Here is a 19,079-nt window from a genome sequence, read left to right on the forward strand (position 1 = left end):
TAGGACCCGCGGGGTGGGCCGGGTTCATTCAGTTCGGGACGGGTACAAATTTTGTAAACTCAAAATGGAGCAGGGCGGGGCAAGTCCATGTAATTGGTGGGGAGGGCCGGTTTCAGATTTCTGAAGAAAAAAAGGCCCCAGGCCCGAACCGTTGGTACTATCCATTATATGGAGATTAAATCTCCACCATTGATTTAAAACAAATCTTACTCTCGGTTCCTCTCCCCACTATCGATATTTCCTAAGTCAGTGGACTCTCAAATCCCCAACTCAAGCATCAATCGTCGTGACTCTGGCAAAGATGATCAAGAAGGATGAGGACAACACCGCCTTCCTTGACGGCCTCACGGAGAAGAAGATCGATGTCTTCGCCGACTGGGAGAAAAATTTCGAAGCTTACCCAGTTATCGAGGTCTTCCATTGGTGGCTCCAACCACATCGCCATGCGCGCTTCTATGGCCTCCACCTCAGCTCGGCTCGTATAGCAGTCGTCGACAATGTCGTAAGTCTCTCTCTCTCTCTCTCTCTCTCCCTCTCTCTATCCCTCCATCTGTGAATTCCGAAACCGTCGCAGGTTGATTAAATTAAATTTCGTATTTATATTCTCTAAATTTTCAATTTGTTTGTTTTGGGTTTGTGAAGCATAATCAGTGGAATTTAGGGTTTCTGATTTAGGAATTTTACAGGTTTCTGATTTAGTTTTGATTCTATGTAATCTGTAATGGCAAGTGTGTGGAGGTCTTAGATCCGTGAGGAAGACGACGTATTTGGTTCTATTTGTGCGTCAGGGTCTACGAGAAATGCTTGAAGACAATGTCTCTGGTTCGATTCGTGAGGAAGACAACGTCTCTGGTTCTCAAAGGGATTCAGATTTATTTTATTTTTTTATGAATTCGAAATTGTATTTGAAGATTTTGTATAGGAGGTGCTTGATGGAAGTGGCGGGGATCTCCAGGGTTGTGAATGTTAGGGTTAGGATTTTTCCCTCCAAAAGGGTCACGAATAAGTTCTAGGTGTTGGATTTGGCAATGGTGGATACTGGGAAGAATCTGGATACTCAAAATTAGGGGAAAAAAAAAGAGTTTGTACCCGTAGGAACCAGCCTATTTTATACGGGCCGGGTTAGGTCTGATTCTTAGTTTTAAAATAATAAAATCTGCCCTGTCCCGGCCTGTTGTATTTTCAAGCGGGTTCGGTCCGGTCCCTTCAATTTTGGGCCCGGCCCGACTGGTGCCCACCCTTAATGTGAGCACCAAATCCAACAACCCAATAACTGGGTAGTTCTTGATTAACTTAGAAACCTTTATAATCTGAATATGTTGATGAGCCAATGTACCAAAAACTGTACAAGCTGTGATTTCGACCTATTGGTCATCACGATCCTCACCATCGATATCTTCAATCCTATTAGCAGAGACATCTAGTAACAATAGTTGTTGAGTAACACAAACATGCCCTCAAACCTATTTCTCTGGACAATAATAACACAACCCTTTTTTTTCCTACGATCTTGAAGTTCTTCAAAGGACATTTTTCTCACATTACTAGCCCTAGATGTGTTAGAAGAAGAATTATTACCAGAGAACAAAGGCACAGATTTTGAGGTTGTAACATTACTAAAAGAAGAAGCAGGATTTCTGGAGAAATTTCAAACCTTGGTATCTGATAGTTTGATGTCCAATTGGAAAGCCAGGGCAATTGCTTCATGTACATCAGATGGGCGAAGCAATTTGACGTCATGACGTAACTCTAGTTTCAGTCCTCCGATGAAACAACTTTGTAGCATAATTGAACCGATCTCCGTAGTCCGATTCGCCAATCAACAAAACTCATAGACATATTCTATGAGAGAACCCAACTACTTCTTGAACTAGGGCTTCAGTAAAGTCTTTGAATTCAGAAGGCCCAAATTCTTTACAGAAGGCATGAACAAAATCTTTCCATGTTGGGTGATTCTTGATGCAGTTCCTCCATTGAAACCATTGTAAAGCTTCATTGTCCATATGAAAAGAAGCCATTTGTACCTTTTGGGCCTCGTCAACCGAGAAATAATCGAAATAATGCTCTGCCTAACAAACCCATGCCAAGGGATCATCGAGGAAACTCTAGCTTGATCAATGGTAGCCTTGGTTGAAACGACGAATCTTGACGGAAAAAACGTTGACCCATATGATCAATTGGATCCAACAAGGTTTCTTCAGAACTACCCATTGGATTTGAAGAACTTCCATGGTCCACAGGAGCACGATGAGGATGATCAGCACCAAAAAAATGGTTGCGAATCGAGACTCCATTGATGCGATTACAGTGGACAAATTCTGCAATGTCGACCCGATCGTCACGACGGAAGATTGGATTTCCTGAACCTAACCTTCAAGAGCTACTACTCGTGTATCCATGGTTTTGGCATGCGTCGTTGCTCGCGTCATACAAGAAGGGAAACGTGGAGGATTGTTACTGGCTAATACCAATAATAGCACCCCTATTCTAACCTTCACTTGTACACTAATATTGCTTCTGTATTATTCAACAACTTCTTTTACAAGATACATGCCCTGCATTTGCACAAGTGTTCAGTATTTATACCAAACTACAAGCTAAGGCAGTTACAAGATATTTCCCACATCTTATCTCTAACCAACAGATTATTATTGAAACTAGCAAACAACAACTACTAACAGATAGGGTGCTTAGCACTAACACTCAATCAATTACTCAAATACTAGCAGCATCCTATCAAGCTCCTGCCATATTGGATTTATGCTTGATTTTATTCTTTATATAATATGTAATGCTTTATTGTATATTTTGTACTAGCTATGGAAGAAAGCTCACGCCACTGCAAAACATCAACACTCGAGATGATAGTATCCGAATCCAGCGGATCGAACTGTCCTCCATGTTCAAACTTTTCAGGTAAACTTTGGACTTTCTTGTTGTTATTGCATGGTAAGTAGCTCGTACTCCCAAGAACATCATGAAATATTCATCAGTGATGTTGGAATGCTCTTGATTTTTATTTTTTTTTTTTGGATTGTGGTAGATACATGGTGCATGAGTTTTTTTATTTTCAACATTTCATCCATGAAGTTTTTTCATCCCAGTCTGGTACAAGGTACTAAAAACGCTGGGCGACGAAGCAATTTACAATATACCAAAAACCCTACTTTTATGTGCAACCATATTCTATTCTATATCATATGTGCATTTTATATGTAACCGTCATACATGCAGATAAATAGATCTTTTGAGCTTTCAATTTGGACACCAAGTTATGTATCAACATTAGAATTTTTGTGGATTTTAGATGTTTATAAATATTAAATGCATTAAACTCTGCATTTTAGTTAGATTTTGAAACGAACAGGTATATAATACATAGGAGATACCCCATTGCACTTGCAGTCACATTTCCATGTAAAATAATTTTGCATTGCAATGACAGTTTGGTAATATTTTGTGGCCTGGACACTTGGCTACACACAAATATGAAGATTAACTAACTAAAAGCCGGATGGGTAGTTTTTGTTAAGAGGTCTAACACTAATATGAGGAGGTGAAACATTGTGAGAAAACCCTGGCTTGAGCATTTTCTTATGTTGTCCAAGGATGACAATTCTTAACAATACTTGAAACCACATGAAATTAACATATTAGGGTTGACTATTACTTGACACGAAACCTATGTGGGACGCGACTTGCCAGCATGAATTATTTTGACATGATATCCGTCTAACTAGTAATGTAGAAAGAAATGATTCATTTTTTTCATCTCTAATACGTAGTGTAGGAATCCTTGTAGAATAATAGGTCATTTCTTATGGATTTGTTAGTAGCATCGGGCAAACCAATTTACTTTTATTTACTAAGGTATTGCTAGGTTTGGTTTACAATTATATTAACCTAATTTGAAGTTCTAGTTCTCAATAGTTGATCTCCATTTGCTGATATCAATTTTTTGTTAAAACTTCTGTCAATGTTTGTATTCGCAGACTTGAGAACAACTTTTATTACCCCGTATACGAAAAATTCTCATAAGCTCCTTAAAGGAGTATGTATAGAAAGCTGAGTTGCATTGAGAGTAGCCATATCTGATTTAACAACTGATAATGTGACTTCATTAACGATTTTATTTAAGAACTATATGAGAAAAATAACTGCATGTAATGTGTGTAGAACTGCAGACACACACATGTAGCTATAAGCTATGTATTTTTGAAGATATGAATTCATATATCTATGTAGGTAATCCAGCCGCCGGTTACTATTATTGTCGGTTGAAGTTTTTTCGCCCTTTAATTATTCCTGTAACTATAGGTCTGTATGACATGGTTATCATTACTGAATACTAAAAGTGCATAAGATTAACTGCCATTTTCTGTCCCATTGCTCGATAATTGAATGTTTTCAATTCCAAATTATTCATGGATATGTGTACAGGTTGCCAAAGAAAATGCTGATGTCATCATATTGGATGACAATTTTAAAACTACAGTAAATGTGGCCAGATGGGGACGTTCAGTGTACATAAACATTCAAAAGTTTGTGCAGTTCCAGTTAACAGTTAACGTTGTCACTCTAATGATCAATTTTGTTTCTGCATGTGTCTCAGGTATGTTGTCCAGCAGATTTTTCTTTTATGAAATGCCGTTATATTTGTTTGGAGCTGAACTAACACGAATAATTACAAATTCCCCTTCTCTTTCAGGATCTGCTCCCCTTACAGCGGTGCAACTGCTTTGGGTGAACATGATTATGGACACTCTTGGTGCTTTGGCATTGGCAACAGAGCCTCCAAATGATGGACTTATGAAAAGGCCCCCAGTTGGGAGGGGTACCAGCTTCATCACCAAGGCTATGTGGAGAAATATCATTGATCAGAGTATCTATCAACTGGCTGTCCTTGGAGTTCTCAATTTCTCTGGGGAGAAGCTACTAGGACTTACTGGTTCAGATGCAACTGAGGTTCTCAACACTGTGATATTCAACGCATTTGTGTTTTGCCAGGTACAGATTACTGGTTTAACCAGTACCCTAGTTTTATCCGTGCTGCCGTGCATCTTCCACATGGTTAACTTTAGTATTTACCAGCATATAACTTCTAGTTTTGATGTTGTTATTCCTAATTAAGCAGATGGTTTTGGGCCTGTGGTTGTTATTTCCCCTTGTGTTTGTTTTCCGAGATCGAAAGAATGATGCTGAAAAGCTTGTAGTAGTAATACTCAAGTCCCACGTATGTATGATCTTAGCTTTCTTTTGTTCTAACAGGTGTTCAATCAGATAAACAGTCGTGACATAGAGAAGATAAACATATTCCGTGGAATGTTCGACAGTTGGGTATTTCTAATCGTCATGGTTTGCACAGCGGCCTTCCAGGTTATCATAGTAGAGTTCTTGGGAGCTTTTGCTAGCACTGTGCCACTAAGCTGGCAACTATGGTTACTCAGCATTTTACTTGGAGCAGTTAGCATGCTTGTTGCAGTTGTTCTCAAATTAATACCTGTTGAAAGGATAACTAAGCACCATGACGGATATGAAGCGCTTCCTTCCGGTCCTCCAGAGGGCATAGTTTGAATAGGAGCGTTTCAGACGCCCTTTTTTCCTTCCCAAGGCTAGACAACGTCTACTGACTGAAACTAGTACGCCCTGAGACAGTCAAAAGGCCGTTTTAAGTTGCAGAGTTTTTTGTGTTGTTGGAAGTGACGGTCCTGTGAAAGCTCTGCTCGGTATTTTGTTTTTGTTTTCAAAAAGCTAGAAGGGTTTGGTTCAGTCGGTAGATTTGCTAGCATTTTTCCTTCTACGAATTCCCCACCCACAAAGTAATTTGAAGCACATTGCGACGCTTGAAATCTTCAAAATCGTTGTTTAGAATTTTCGGTTATCTGATTGAACCTTGGTATAGTTGGTTAGAAAGAAATTTACGCTGTTCTTAAACGCATGTGTGTAGGTTTTACGCGACGCTATCTGCGTATCATTTGTATTTCAGTGAAGATTATAAATTGAAATTGTGTTCATATAAGACGATGAATTGTGTTGGAATAGTTTTGTGAATCTTTTCTGTTTGACTGCATTCCTCTTCTTTTGTAACTTGAAATCATCAAAACTCAAATAAACTTACCTTTCAAGCGACAAGAGGTAATAACCAACGCAGTTCGAAGAGTTTTACTTGGAATGAACAGGAGAGATCGGAAATAATTAGGATAGAATCTGGTACAAAAGGAGTTGCTTGTATACATAATAATACACCACCACAATGGATTCTCTTTCTTTCTCTAATACACCATCACAATGAATTCTCTCTCTCTCTCTCTCTCTCTCTCTCTCTCTCTCTCTCTCTCTGCTAAAACAATATTCGCCAAGAATCTACGTGCACATAATCTCACTAACAAAATACTTAAGCCTACAAAAACAAAGAATTTGGTAAATGTCAAGAATCGCTTATCTGAGCCTCCGTTTTGCTTCTCCATAGGCAACGACTCCCATAACAGTTATCATGTAACCGCCAATGCCGATAGCAGTCACGGGGTTCTTGAATAAAAGAATTGAGATAACAACAGCCACTGCGCCTTTTGCATTGCCTAATACCTGATTGTAACATAATTACCATAAAACAAATTATACGAGTCCAAGAACGAGCCAAAAATAAATAAACATATTGTTCACCTACAAAAAATTGATTCGGCTGCATTCGAAATGTGTTTGTACTGCATTTAAGGCTTACGATTATGTGCAGACAGAGTTGCCATTTGACTGGCCTTTTACACTACGAGCTTACAGTCATAACTAGCTTCAACAGGCAGCGGTTTAATCAATGTTTTGATCTTATTCCCAATAGAGTTGACACTTTACATGTGTACAATCACACTACAAGTTGGATTTTAGGTTTTGATTGCCAGGTTTTGGGGTAGTCAGTGTTTTTCTACAATAAAATTCAATTCTAATTAGCGGATTTTTTGCGAACGTGTGAATTGTGGAGTAGCTTCTAAGATGAATGTTTGCATTCTTTTCGAAAACGAGGAGTCTGGTCATTATCAAGCAATGCTCAAGCTGCTACACTGTCAAGCTGGACAACACATTCAAGAGAAACGAAAAACCAGCCTGATCAATGGTGTGTGTGTGTGTGTGTTGGTTTTTATCAACTAAATTAGAACAATCAACATATTAATTCGAGAAATAATTAGATGAGGCAATATGAATTAGGAAACTCAAGGTGAAAGAAGTCCAAACCTGAAGCGTTAATGCACTTGTATGTTTGGTCACCAAAAAATTTGACAAATTAGCAGAATATGCCATCACTGAATTAATCAAAAGAAGTAACCACATGAATTTATGCTCCCTTCCAAGTGACAGAGTGGCATCTACGACATTGGGCTCCATTATAAGTGCAGCAGGCAACAACACAAGAACAGCAATCGGAGACATGTACAGCAGCAAATTCATTGAGTTCAACTTCTCCCTGTTCAGTGTTAAGACATATAAACAGAACAAGTAGTAAGAAAACACCACAGCAAGAAAATAGTGAATTAATTTGGCTTGAGATAAAGATGGAACGAAACTGAGAAACCTACAAACTGAACGTATATCACAACTATTTGGAAAATTATAGTTTTGATTACAGCGTGTCCGTTGTTTGCCAATCAAATAAAGCAAGGGGAGCATATCTAAATGCATCTCAAAGAAAAAGTTTACAATTAAGAAAAAGAATAACTGCCTTCAATATTAAAGAGAATGTATCTAACACGTATGTGCAGGCTCTAGTAACTACTAGTACTATGTAACAAAATTAAATAAGCAATTAGGAATACAACACTTAATGGTCAATATTCAAACACTCATTGTTTTCTTTACCTAAGAAGAAAAATTCACGCTTGAGGTGGTCTAGCCCTCATCCTAATTGTAAAAGAGTTCTAACAGCGTGCGATTAGTTATTTATTTCAGTCTAACCAGAATCTCTTTGGACATATATATTTATGTCCGTCCACAAAGAGATGATTTACATGATTCCTACAAGTCTGAAATCTCTGTAACTACAGCACAGGGTGTAGCATTCACACAAGGAAAGAAGACACGTAAGCCCCCGTATCTTGACAATGGCCTTTTTGAGCTCTCTCTTTCTACTGATGATTGAATTGTCCACAATGGTTTCCAAATGAAATATGAGTTTCAGGACTCTTCGGGGTTCAAGGTAACCAAGAAAATGGCTGTGCATGATGAAACTATAGAAATCTCCATTATCTCATCCCTTGCTTGAATCTTATGTGAAGAGAAAATAGGTAATAATAAAGTATTTTAAGCACAACAGTAGGATTCTATTACATTCTGAGATCAGCCTTCATAAGTTATTACTTATTAGAGTTTACCAATCCACAGTATTTACTTCCTTCCCTACAACCGGCACAGGTCTGGGTATAAACTAAGAAATAATTGCATTAATAGTTATAATATTATTTTTAGTTGTGAATGTTATTTATAATAAGTTATCATGCCTTGCTTTTTTAAAAGATTTCCTTACTATGAAAAGAGTGAGATTTAATCCCTTCTTAAGGATTCTCAGGTGGTAAAGGTTGTCCAAATATAGAAGGTTAAATATAAAAGAGTTCAGATGACAGATTACACAGTGAAAAGCTTCAAAGTTTTACCCTTCAGAAGAAAGTAGGATACCCTGAAGAACAGACTTAAAGGCCCTTGCAGCAGTTGCACTAATGCACATAACAAACCCAAAGAAGTGAAAACTTGGCTCGCCCTGCCACCAACCGAGAAATTTCCATCATTCCATTAAAATTGGAATCAAAGCACATTGCTGATATAAAAAGTGAAAACACAGAATACAATATAAGCCATAACAGTAAACCGAAAAAACAGGCTATTTAATTCTTAAAATTCATTAGATACATATATCATATGCCAACACAAACTTTAAACACCAGCCTCGCATAATAGCAACAATATCCATGCATGGTTTTGGATATGAATGACCCCTCATTTTGCGAATTGCTTACTTCCGCCACAATAAAGGTAGCATTGTCCATTATCAATTACAACTACAAGTGACAATGTTTTAAGAGAATGGTGCTTCTCCGATATTTGTAATCTTTCTATACCAAATCTCAAGCCAAATGCATTTCCGGTTTCAAGTTTAAACCAGATAGAATATCTAGAACAATGCATCGCTCGTTAATCCCGGTAGCTGAAATTCAGATCTGGATCAGCAAGTATCATATCTTAACTACATTTTCGACCGAAAACTAATTAAACCAGCTAAATCAATAAATCTCATACCAAATTCACAGCAAGATATACCCGGGAAAGTAACAGCATTGTACAGAGACCAAATCAAAATAATCCGAAAAACGAGCTTATGCAGAAGCAAATAAAAACCAATGTCAAACAATTAAATAGCGATTAAAATTCATGATCCAATTAACAAAAACAAGCATTACCCCACTGGCAATCACCACCCCAGCAACAACAGGCACAAGAGCAGCATAGGTAACCCAGGCCTCCCTCTTCAAGGTCGCCAAATACGCAAACAGGGCGGTGAAAAACGGCGTCGTTGCACCGACAGCCTGATTGAAAGAAACAGCAAGGTACCTGAGAGAGATATTCCCACCCACGACCGACCCACAAAAGACAACGCTCAAAGTGGCAATCTTGAGGAACTGGGACCGAGATTTGATGGTCTGGAGAGGCACAATCTTGAGGAAGACGATGGAGAGGTAGCTGAGAACTGCGCAGGCGGCCATGTGGCACATTGTGAGGAAGATTGGGAATCGGAAGCCATAGTTCGAGAGTAAAAACTTGTTGAGTAGGAGGACGCCGATGTTTGATGAGTACCAGAGGATTATGAGGGAAGATATGAAAATGGCTTGCTTCTTTGACGACATTGCTCAAATGGGTTGAAGGAGGAGGAGAGATTTTGAGGTGTTTGTTTGGTGGAACAGGTGCTTGGAAGCCTTGGATCGGATTTTTTTTGAGAAGAAGCTCTGCTCTGAGCTTTAATGGAAAGTTATTATTATTTCGGTTTTTATCGCAAATAATCCAGACATTGGTCAAACACATCATTTTGGTCCCTGACATTGAAAATTAATAGAAATGGTCCCTGACATTAATCAAAACCATCACAAAGGGTCCTTCCGTTAAAAACTTTTTGGGCAATTTTCAAAGCTTTGTAACTCTATCGTTTCTTAACCAAATTCAACCCATGATATATCAAAATGAAGATAGGAACGTGTAGAACAAGATTATACCTATTTGGAAGCCCAATGGTTGCCAGAGATGGCCAGAAAATAGCCTCAAATGTGACTGGTCAGCAAAAAAACTAGAAAACTCGCCTGAAATGGGGTAAACTTTAAACATTCATAACTTCTTCAATAATCAACAAAATCGAGTGATTCAAAAACGAAAATCATACTTCTCGACGAGACTAAGAGAATGGTATCTTTTTTTATGGCTAACTCGTCGTATTTTGGCCGGAAAACAACTCGAAATTGGCTAACTCGAAAATGGTTATCCAAGTTCGAGCCATTTTCCGGTCAAACCACAGTAAATTAGCAGTCAATAAAGGTACCATTCTCTTTGTTGCGTTGAGAAGTATGATTTTAATTTTTGAATCACTCAATTTCGTTGAGTATTGAAGAAGTTATGAATGTTTAAAGTTTACCCCATTTCAGGCGAGTTTTCCAGTTTTTTCGCGGATCAGTCACATTTGAGGCTATTTTCCGGCCATCTCCAGCAACCATTGGGCTTCCAAATGGTATAATCTTGTTCTACACTTTTCTATCTTCATTTTGATATATCATGGGTCGAATTTGGTTAAGAAACGATTGAGTTACAAAGTTTTGAAAATTGCCCAAAAAGTTTTTAACGGAAGGACCATTTGTGATGGTTTTGATCAATGTCAGGGACCATTTCTATTGATTTTCAATGTCAGTGACCAAAATGATGTGTTTGATCAATGTTAGGGACTATTTGTGATAAAAACCCTTATTATTTCTGCATTCTTGGTCTTTGGCTTTTTCTTTGGCTTTTTATATTAACACCCTACAAAATGTTGAATGCACCCCACATTAAAATTTAATATTAATGACTTATTTACTCTATTATGCAATGACAATTTTGACCTTATTAGGTTTAAAAAATAAAATAAAAATTTATAAATACACCCCAAATCACTTTTAACGTATTATTTATGTACTTCAATTATCAAAACCCCTCCCACCCTCCATTGTTGAATAAAACCCTAAACAATGAAACTACAAACATGTTGATTGAAAAAAAATTATTTTTGACAAATGGAACGCGAAATCGGTGTTTCGAAAACTTTGAAATCATTATTATTGTTATTGAAAAACGTTCAAATGAACCTAAACATTTTTTCAAATCATTCAATTTGAAATCATTCAGCAAACTAACGTTCAAATGGTTTGAAATCATTCGGCAAAATAAAAAATGAGTGTTATAAGATTTGAGAAATGTGGGGTGTATAAAAAATGTGGGGTGTGTGTAGAAAATGTAAGGTGTGTATTAAGAATGTGAGGTGTGAGGGTATTATGGAGAATGAAGTATGGTGTATTAAGATAATTTTTAATTGAAAAAGTAAATGTGAGGTGTATTAAGTATGTGGGGTTTATTCAACAAGTTGTGGGGTGCTAATATAATAAGCCTTTTCTTTTCTTTCCTTTTTTTCATTTTCTTTTTTCATTTTTGGGTAATTTTAATTTTATATCTTTCTTGCTTTATTATTTTATTAGCCCCTTACACACGCACATGCTCGTTTTTATTAGTCCTTTTATATTAGATTACTAGCATATGGCCACACACAAAATGTGTGTGTGATATTTTTATTTTATTTTTTTAATTTTTTAATTTTTATTAGATATATATTAAAATCACATGTATGTGAGATTTTAAAAAACACAGCAAATTTTGGTTGTGGAACACTACATTTCTGCCCGTATTTCTTATCCATATTCAGTTTTAATTAGAGGATTAATTTAGTAATTTTATAAAATTTTGATTGAAATGAAAATGAGAGTTCTATTAATATGTAATTTAGATGTTTTGTTTTATTATTATTTATTTAAATAGCTAATTTATATTTTTATTAAAAATTATTCCAAAAAAAAAACATGAAACACAAACACCCACTAACGTTGAATTTTTTTTTTCTTTCCTAAAGTTTTAATTCCATTCAAAATTAAAAAGTGGTGAATTAATTTAACTCTTTTTGGTTCAATTTGTATTTCTAAAATTGTGTAAGGGCACTCTATGGTATTTTGAATGTTTTATTTTTTTTAGGATGCTCAATTTATATATAATAAGATTATTGTTAATTTTTTCGTCTCACTTTTATACTTCTATAAATCGAAGTTTTTCAAGTGCTCATTATGTGACAGCTAGTCCCAAAATAATTATTTTCGACGGCGTGAAATTACTTATATACCCTTGGACGTTTTGTGTGGTGGTGTGGTAAGTTAAAGTTTGGACCAATTAGTGCTAAGTCCTATTACATTGGAACCAATTAGGACTTAGATGGTATTTTCTTTGGTTTTGGTTGGTGACCCCGTGGACCACACACACACACTCACTCTCTCTCTCCTGTGTACTCTCTCTCTCCTCCCTCTCGGATTCTCTTCATTATCCGTACAATCATACGGACGATCTTCAAACCAACCCATTACTTCACAGATCGAGCTTGTAGACACCATCATCATCTTCATCTCATCGTCACAAACCCATCCATACCTTTCTTTGGATGTGAAACCCTTGATTTCACGAGAACCCAAATTCGAGGTACTGTTCATGCACACGTAAACGTGAAGTTTTCAGAAGATTTTAAGCCTCTAGGAAGCTTTAGAACGTCTTCACAAAGCTCGAAGAAGAAAAATGAGGTGTTTTGGACGCCGGGAAGTCGAGTTTAGCGAGTTTGAAATTTGGCCAGAACTATCATGCTTTCTCCGGCGAGATCCCGTGATTTTTGGAGCTTGAAATTGGTAAGATTGTGTTCTATTCGTCATAAGCTTCAATTTGGTTCAAGTTGCATGGAATTTGGTTGAGAATTGGACAAGATATGAAGGTTTTTGCATTTTCTAGTTTTCCGAGGACGGCGACGTCTGGCGAGGTTCACCGTAGAAGAAAGAAGAATATTCCGTCAAAGTTGACGAAATATTCTCAACGGAAGGTAACAGCGTCAGGTAATTTGGACGAAATATTCCTTTATTTTAACGGAATATTCCTAACGGTAGTTAGGGATTCCGTTAGACTTCCCTGCGCGTGGCCGCGCGTGTTGTGGTGCATTTGCCGGTGTGCGGGACGTCGGAAAACTTTTCTAAAAATATGGGGATGTTCGTGAGGTTGTGTAGATCACGTTGGTAAACATCCCATTTGAGCATTGTATGAGAAGTTATTAGCTAGTATTGGTTATGTGCTTTAAATTAACGTTTTTATAGTTGTTTCGCATATAGGGGAGACTTATCCCGAGGACGAGCGCAGTCAAGGATGACTCGGGGGCTACGACCCTTCGACATACCAGTTAGTGGGCTTTTGGTTTTTAGTATATATGTATATGCTTGGTATCTTTCCCAGAAAATGCATTTAAATGAGTTATGATTTAAATTGCCATGCCAAATGTTTTACATTTAGATTATGCATATGATGTTTGCATATATATAATTATGGTGCTGTGGACCTTCAGGTAAGCCCCAGGTGAGTTATGAATTGTGAAAATGAATACCAGTTGTGATTAATTGAGAAACATAGAGCTCATAAACCTGCACCCCGGTGTTAGTAAGTTAGCCAAAGATATGGCACATGCCTGTATATAACGTCACCTCCCGCACCATATGCTCACATTGGATCCAATTTAGGTGCACAGTCTTGTCATACAAACAATTATAGGTGGTTCTGACTCGTAGGTGCCTAGCGATTTATCGCACAGTTATAATGAGAATGTAGTAATGAGCATAATTATATTACACCCAGTCCTGTCGTACAGACCATTACAGTGGTTTCGACTCGTATGCAGTATAGTGCCGTATAGGTCACGTACGGTGACTCTGGCTAGATTGACTAATGAGTTATAAATTCAGCCGTACAAACCTCTGCTGGGGTTCTGGCCAATATGTTATTTATCCATGAATTTATTTCCACTTGAGTTACTATTTTGTTTCATAATTGGCATGACTTACTTATGTTTATGGTTATGTGAAGCATAAATTGAAATATACATATATATATATATATGCTTATATTCTATTTCTAGGAAAATTATACATGTTTTACGGCGAGGGGTTAGAGCATTTGATAATGAAATGGTTTTGAAAAGCTTTATTTTTGCCCACTCACGTTTTTTGTTTAGCACCCTTCCAGGTTTTAGGTAAGCTTGATCGTTGGTGGCTCACGAGGATTGAACGGAGGTTCTGACAAACTATCACCATGTAGGACATCTTTAGGTGTCGTCTAATTAGTACTTGTTTCCCGGATTGAACTTAGGCTATTTATGCTCTGATTGTGAATTCACACATTTTCTAGCACTTACCTTAGCTAGTACTCTTATGAATTGGTTTTTAATTATTCGTATTCTCTATTATCCTTCTTGCTTCCGCACTGTGCACTTGGCTACGTCACCCTCACATGACGGCCAGCATAACCTGATTCGGGTCGGGGTGTGTCACATGAGGTAACAAAAGTCCTGTTACGTTAGTAGTTAATAAACAAATTAGTGATCAGACCGACCAAAGCATAAAATAGTAAGAAAAGTTAAAGTTTAGGTTAAATGACAAAAAACTACCTCAACTATTGAGGTCATGACAGTTTCATACCTCATCTTTTAAAACTGACAATGTCATACCGCATCTTTAGAATTTAGTCCAATGTTATACCTCCGTTAGCTTGGCCATGAATTTCTCAGTTAAATGCTGACCTGGCTTAATCCGTGGCCCAGTTCGTCGCCCAAATGGATTCCATATGGCACCACATCCAATGTTTTCCCGCCAAATGGCATCCAGCTGAGATTCCCAATACACGTGTCTTTCTCACAGGACGACACGTGGATATTCCCTTAAAAATATTAAAAATTAAAAAAAGGTAAGGGAACATTGTAAAGTGTGTCTTTCGAATTGGTTTTCCCCCCGATACACCAAAATCCTGTCAATCTAATTCCATTCCCAATTCCAGAAAAACAAGAACCCTAACCTTAGTTCTCGCAGCTCTAAATCTCGAACAAACGGATTAGAAATTCAGCGAAAAACCCAAATCATCTTGTCGACTCGCTTCTCTGACTTTGTTGGTGTTGGAAGGGGGTTTCATCTGGGTTCCATTGGCTTCGAAAAAAAATCAAAGGATTCAACATGGGGTGGTACGTGCGAAACGATCCCGATGAAACGACACCTACCTATTTAAGTTTTTTTTGTGCTTTTGATGATTCCAAATGCATACTGAACTTATTATTTGGAATGGGTTGAAAGTGGGTTTTGTTTATTCTTGTAGCATTGTTTATTCTTGTTTGAAAATATGGATTTATGCTTCGAAATGGTTCCTGAGGTGTTGGAATGGGTTGAATGTGGGTTTTGTTTATTCTTGTTTGAAAAAGTGGATTTATGATTTGTTAATTCGAAATGGTTCTTGGGGTGTTGGAATGGGTTGAATGTGGGTTTTGTTTATTCTTGTATAATTGTTTATTCTTGTTTGAAAGGGTGGTTTATGCTTTCTTAATTCGAAATGGTTACTGAGTTGTTGGACAATGGGTTTGTTGCTTTCTTGCTTTGTTTACTAAGTTGTGGTTTGTTGCTTTATTACTTTGTTTATTCCTGTTGAGAAATGCTTAATGTGCTTTGGTTGTTAGCATATAGTTGTGGTTTGTTGCAATTTCATATAGTTGCATATAGAATGTTGTGCATTGGTTTTTGTTGTTGGCTTTTAAAATGCAATTAGTTGCATATAGAATGTTGTGCATTAGTTGCATATAGTTGCATATATAATGGTTTGTTAGGTTAAAATGCAATTGCTTTTGTTTGTTGTTGGCTTTTAATTAGGGTTTGTTTTTGTGAATTTCAATAGATCCAGAACTATTCTCTATTGAATTGCATCATGGTGGGGAGATAAGTTATGACCTCTACGCTGGGGGAAAAGCGACATATATAGATAACTATGATAAAGATCTCATGTCACTGACGGTGATAGATGATATGGTGGAGGCACTTGGATACAGTGGGCGGTTCATGAATTACTATTACAAGATTCCCAACATAGACCTTTCCAATGGTTTGAAGCCGATTCAAAGTGATTCTGATGTTCAGTCCATGTGCAATTTTGTTCCAAATGATAAAGTGATTAAGATGTACATCGAAGAATTGAAGACAGAAGAAGCCGTAACCCAAAAGCAACAGTTTATGAAGTCCATGGAAGTCTGTGGTCCAAGTAAATTGGTTATTGAGGAGATAAGTAGTTCAGAGGGGGTTGTTGGGCCAATAGCAGTTAAACCAATCAGATCTAGGGGCTTGCTAGCTATTGAAGCGCTAGAAGTGGATGATTGTTGCACATCTCAACTAGTGCAAACATGTGCAACTGAGGTAGGAGAGATAAATGCTTATTCAAGGAATGGTCAGAGAACTTATGAAGGGCCAGAGGAGAATAAGGGGAAATATATGGCTAAGGTAAAAGGAGAGGATACGCAGGTAGAAGAAGGGGATATTGAGGTAGGAGTAGGAGATGGGGATACTCAGGTAGAAGAAGGGGATACTGAGGTAGGAGATGAGGATGTAGGAGAGGGGGATGTAAGAATGAGGGATGTTGAATTATTCTTTGATGTACCTATTAGTTTTAAGGGGAATGTTGAAGAAGAGAATGAAGAAGTTGCTCAAGAAAATGATAGTGACTTTGAAAAGAGCGAATATGGGAGTGATGATGATAACCCCCGTGTTTTCCAAGTTTGATGGTATTGTGGAAGAAAGGGAATCTGAGCACAAAAAAAAAAGGAACACGGAGCAAACAGATGAAATGGATTTTGAGGAAAGAAGTGCAAGACAATCTGAGCAAAGCTAGAAAAGAAAACAAGAGCAAGGGGAAGAAGAATTTGATACTGAAAATATGGAACAAAATGTGGTTGATGATCCAAACTATAACTCTGATGCCCTTGAGAGTGTACACTCTTCAGATGATGAAAGAGGCAAAAAACATGAGCAATTTCCAGAGTTCAATGAGAAAATAGACATGAAAAATCCCACTCTTACACTCGGGCTTGTTTTCAGGGATCATGTGCAATTCAAACGAGCTATCATCATGTACTCCTTAGTGAATAGATATGGGGAAATCCATTTTCCTAGGAATGAGAAATTGAAAGTCACAGCAAAATGTGCAAAAATGTGCCCTTGGAAGTGTTGTGTTGGAAAAATGTATGGTTCAAACACCATACAGATCAAGACCATACTTGATGAACACACATGTGGGAGAACTTGGGCAAACAAGAACATGAAGTCCCATTTGCTGACCAATTTGTACATGGACAAGATAAAACTGAACCCCACATGGCTTATGGATTCTTTTTTAGCAACTGTCAAATCAGAGTGGAATCACGGTTGTGGAAAAATGAAGGCTATAAGGCTTTAGATAAGGCTTTGAAGATCATTGAGGGAAAACATGCAGAGCAATACACAAAGTTGTGGGACTATGCTGAGAAAGTGAGGAATACTAACCCTGGAAGCACAATGAAGGTGAAGTTGGATAGGGGGAGGTTCCAAAGGATATATGTGTGCTTGGGGGCTTGCAAAGAGGGGTTTAAGTCAGGATGCAGACCATTGATAGAATTAGATGGATGTTATTTAAAGAGTGTACATGAAGGTCAACTACTTTGTGTTGTTGGTATTGACCCAAATGATGAAACATGGGATATAGCGTATGCAGTTGTAGAAATGGAGAATAAGTCCAGTTGGATTTGGTTCTTAGAGTTATTGGTCGATGATGTTGGGGTTGTCAATCAAGAGGGATGGACATTTATTAGTGATCAGCAAAATGGGTTAATTCCGGCCTTTCAAAAAGTCCTTCCTAATTCCCACCACAGATTTTGTGTGAGACATTTGTATACCAACTTCAGAAATATGTTCAAATGGAAAACATTGAAGGATGCTTTGTGGTCAGTAGTCAGAACAACAGCAGTTCCCCACTTCAAAAAAGTAATGGAGGATATGAAGAAGCTCGATGAAAAGGCCTACAATTGGTTGATGAAGAAGCTTGCACATCATTGGAGCAAGTCCCATTTTGAAACATATCCCAAGTGTGACATGTTGCTGAACAATCTCTGTGAAAGTTTCAATGATGTCATACTTGTGCCAAGACAAAAACTTATTGTCATTATGCTACTCCTTATTCACACACTTTTGATGAAGAGAATTCAGATGAGAAAGGATACAATGGTGAACAAAGTTGGAGATCTCTGTCCTAAAATCAAGAAGTTGGAGGAAGCCAAAATTCAAAGTGGCAGGTGCATTTCACTATGGTCAGGGGGCGCTAAATTTCAAGTTAATGCTAGAGGTGGGGAGCAATATGTGGTTGACTTGGTTGAGAAGACTTGTTCTTGCAGAAAGTTTGGCTTGACAAGAATCCCATGCAACCATGCAATAACGGCCATAAATTTCAAGAGAGAAAAACCGGAGGACTAAGTCGATGCTTATTATTCGAAGGCACGGTACTTGGATGTGTTTTCTCATTTAGTAATGCCGATGAATGGGATGTCTTTGTGGGAGGAAACTGACAACCAACTAATATTGCCTCCTACATATGCAACTTAGAAGGCCGAGAAAGAGGAGAAACAAGGAAGCTGCTGAAAGGGACAATGAGGGTGAACAAACTCCCACTAACCCAACCAATAATCCTTAAGGTCCTCATCAACCACTTAAGCTAGGAAGGAAAGGGCAATGCACTTTGAAATGTACTATATGCAAAAAGGAAGGTCATAATGCAAGAACCCATCATAGACATCTTCCTCCAAGGGACAAACAGGTACCATTTTCTACTTTATGTGGGTTTTTAAATCCTTTAACATCATATCAGACTTTTAATCCTTTAAATTGCTTTGTAGGCATCCA

The 19,079-nt window shown here is 37.7% G+C and overlaps 2 protein-coding genes across 4 annotated transcripts; one reads left to right on the plus strand and one right to left on the minus strand.

Moving 5' to 3' along the window:
• Window positions 1-257: 257 nt before the first annotated feature.
• LOC126594590 (putative calcium-transporting ATPase 11, plasma membrane-type) lies at window positions 258-6,019 on the plus strand. Of its 3 annotated transcripts, XM_050260958.1 has the most exons (5): window positions 258-502; window positions 2,818-2,916; window positions 4,441-4,612; window positions 4,709-5,007; window positions 5,269-6,019. In XM_050260958.1, exons 3-5 carry the CDS (start codon window positions 4,582-4,584, stop codon window positions 5,572-5,574), a joined length of 636 nt encoding a protein of 211 aa, XP_050116915.1. In that variant the 5' UTR covers window positions 258-502; window positions 2,818-2,916; window positions 4,441-4,581; the 3' UTR covers window positions 5,575-6,019. The 3 variants fall into 3 exon arrangements, with proteins under 3 accessions (XP_050116915.1, XP_050116916.1, XP_050116914.1); XM_050260959.1 differs by lacking the exon at window positions 258-502 and having other exon boundaries at window positions 558-2,916; XM_050260957.1 differs by lacking the exons at window positions 258-502; window positions 2,818-2,916 and having other exon boundaries at window positions 3,167-4,612.
• A 141-nt stretch (window positions 6,020-6,160) lies between these two features.
• Window positions 6,161-10,013, minus strand: LOC126594588 (UDP-URONIC ACID TRANSPORTER 1). Its single transcript, XM_050260955.1, has 4 exons — window positions 9,441-10,013; window positions 8,640-8,743; window positions 7,228-7,456; window positions 6,161-6,585 (listed from the first exon to the last, which is right to left on the minus strand). Exons 1-4 carry the CDS (start codon window positions 9,882-9,884, stop codon window positions 6,439-6,441), a joined length of 924 nt encoding a protein of 307 aa, XP_050116912.1. The 5' UTR covers window positions 9,885-10,013; the 3' UTR covers window positions 6,161-6,438.
• Between the last annotated feature and the right edge of the window lie 9,066 nt (window positions 10,014-19,079).

Source organism: Malus sylvestris, chromosome 12 (assembly GCF_916048215.2).
Source record: "Malus sylvestris chromosome 12, drMalSylv7.2, whole genome shotgun sequence".
NCBI classification, from domain to species: Eukaryota; Viridiplantae; Streptophyta; class Magnoliopsida; order Rosales; family Rosaceae; genus Malus; species Malus sylvestris.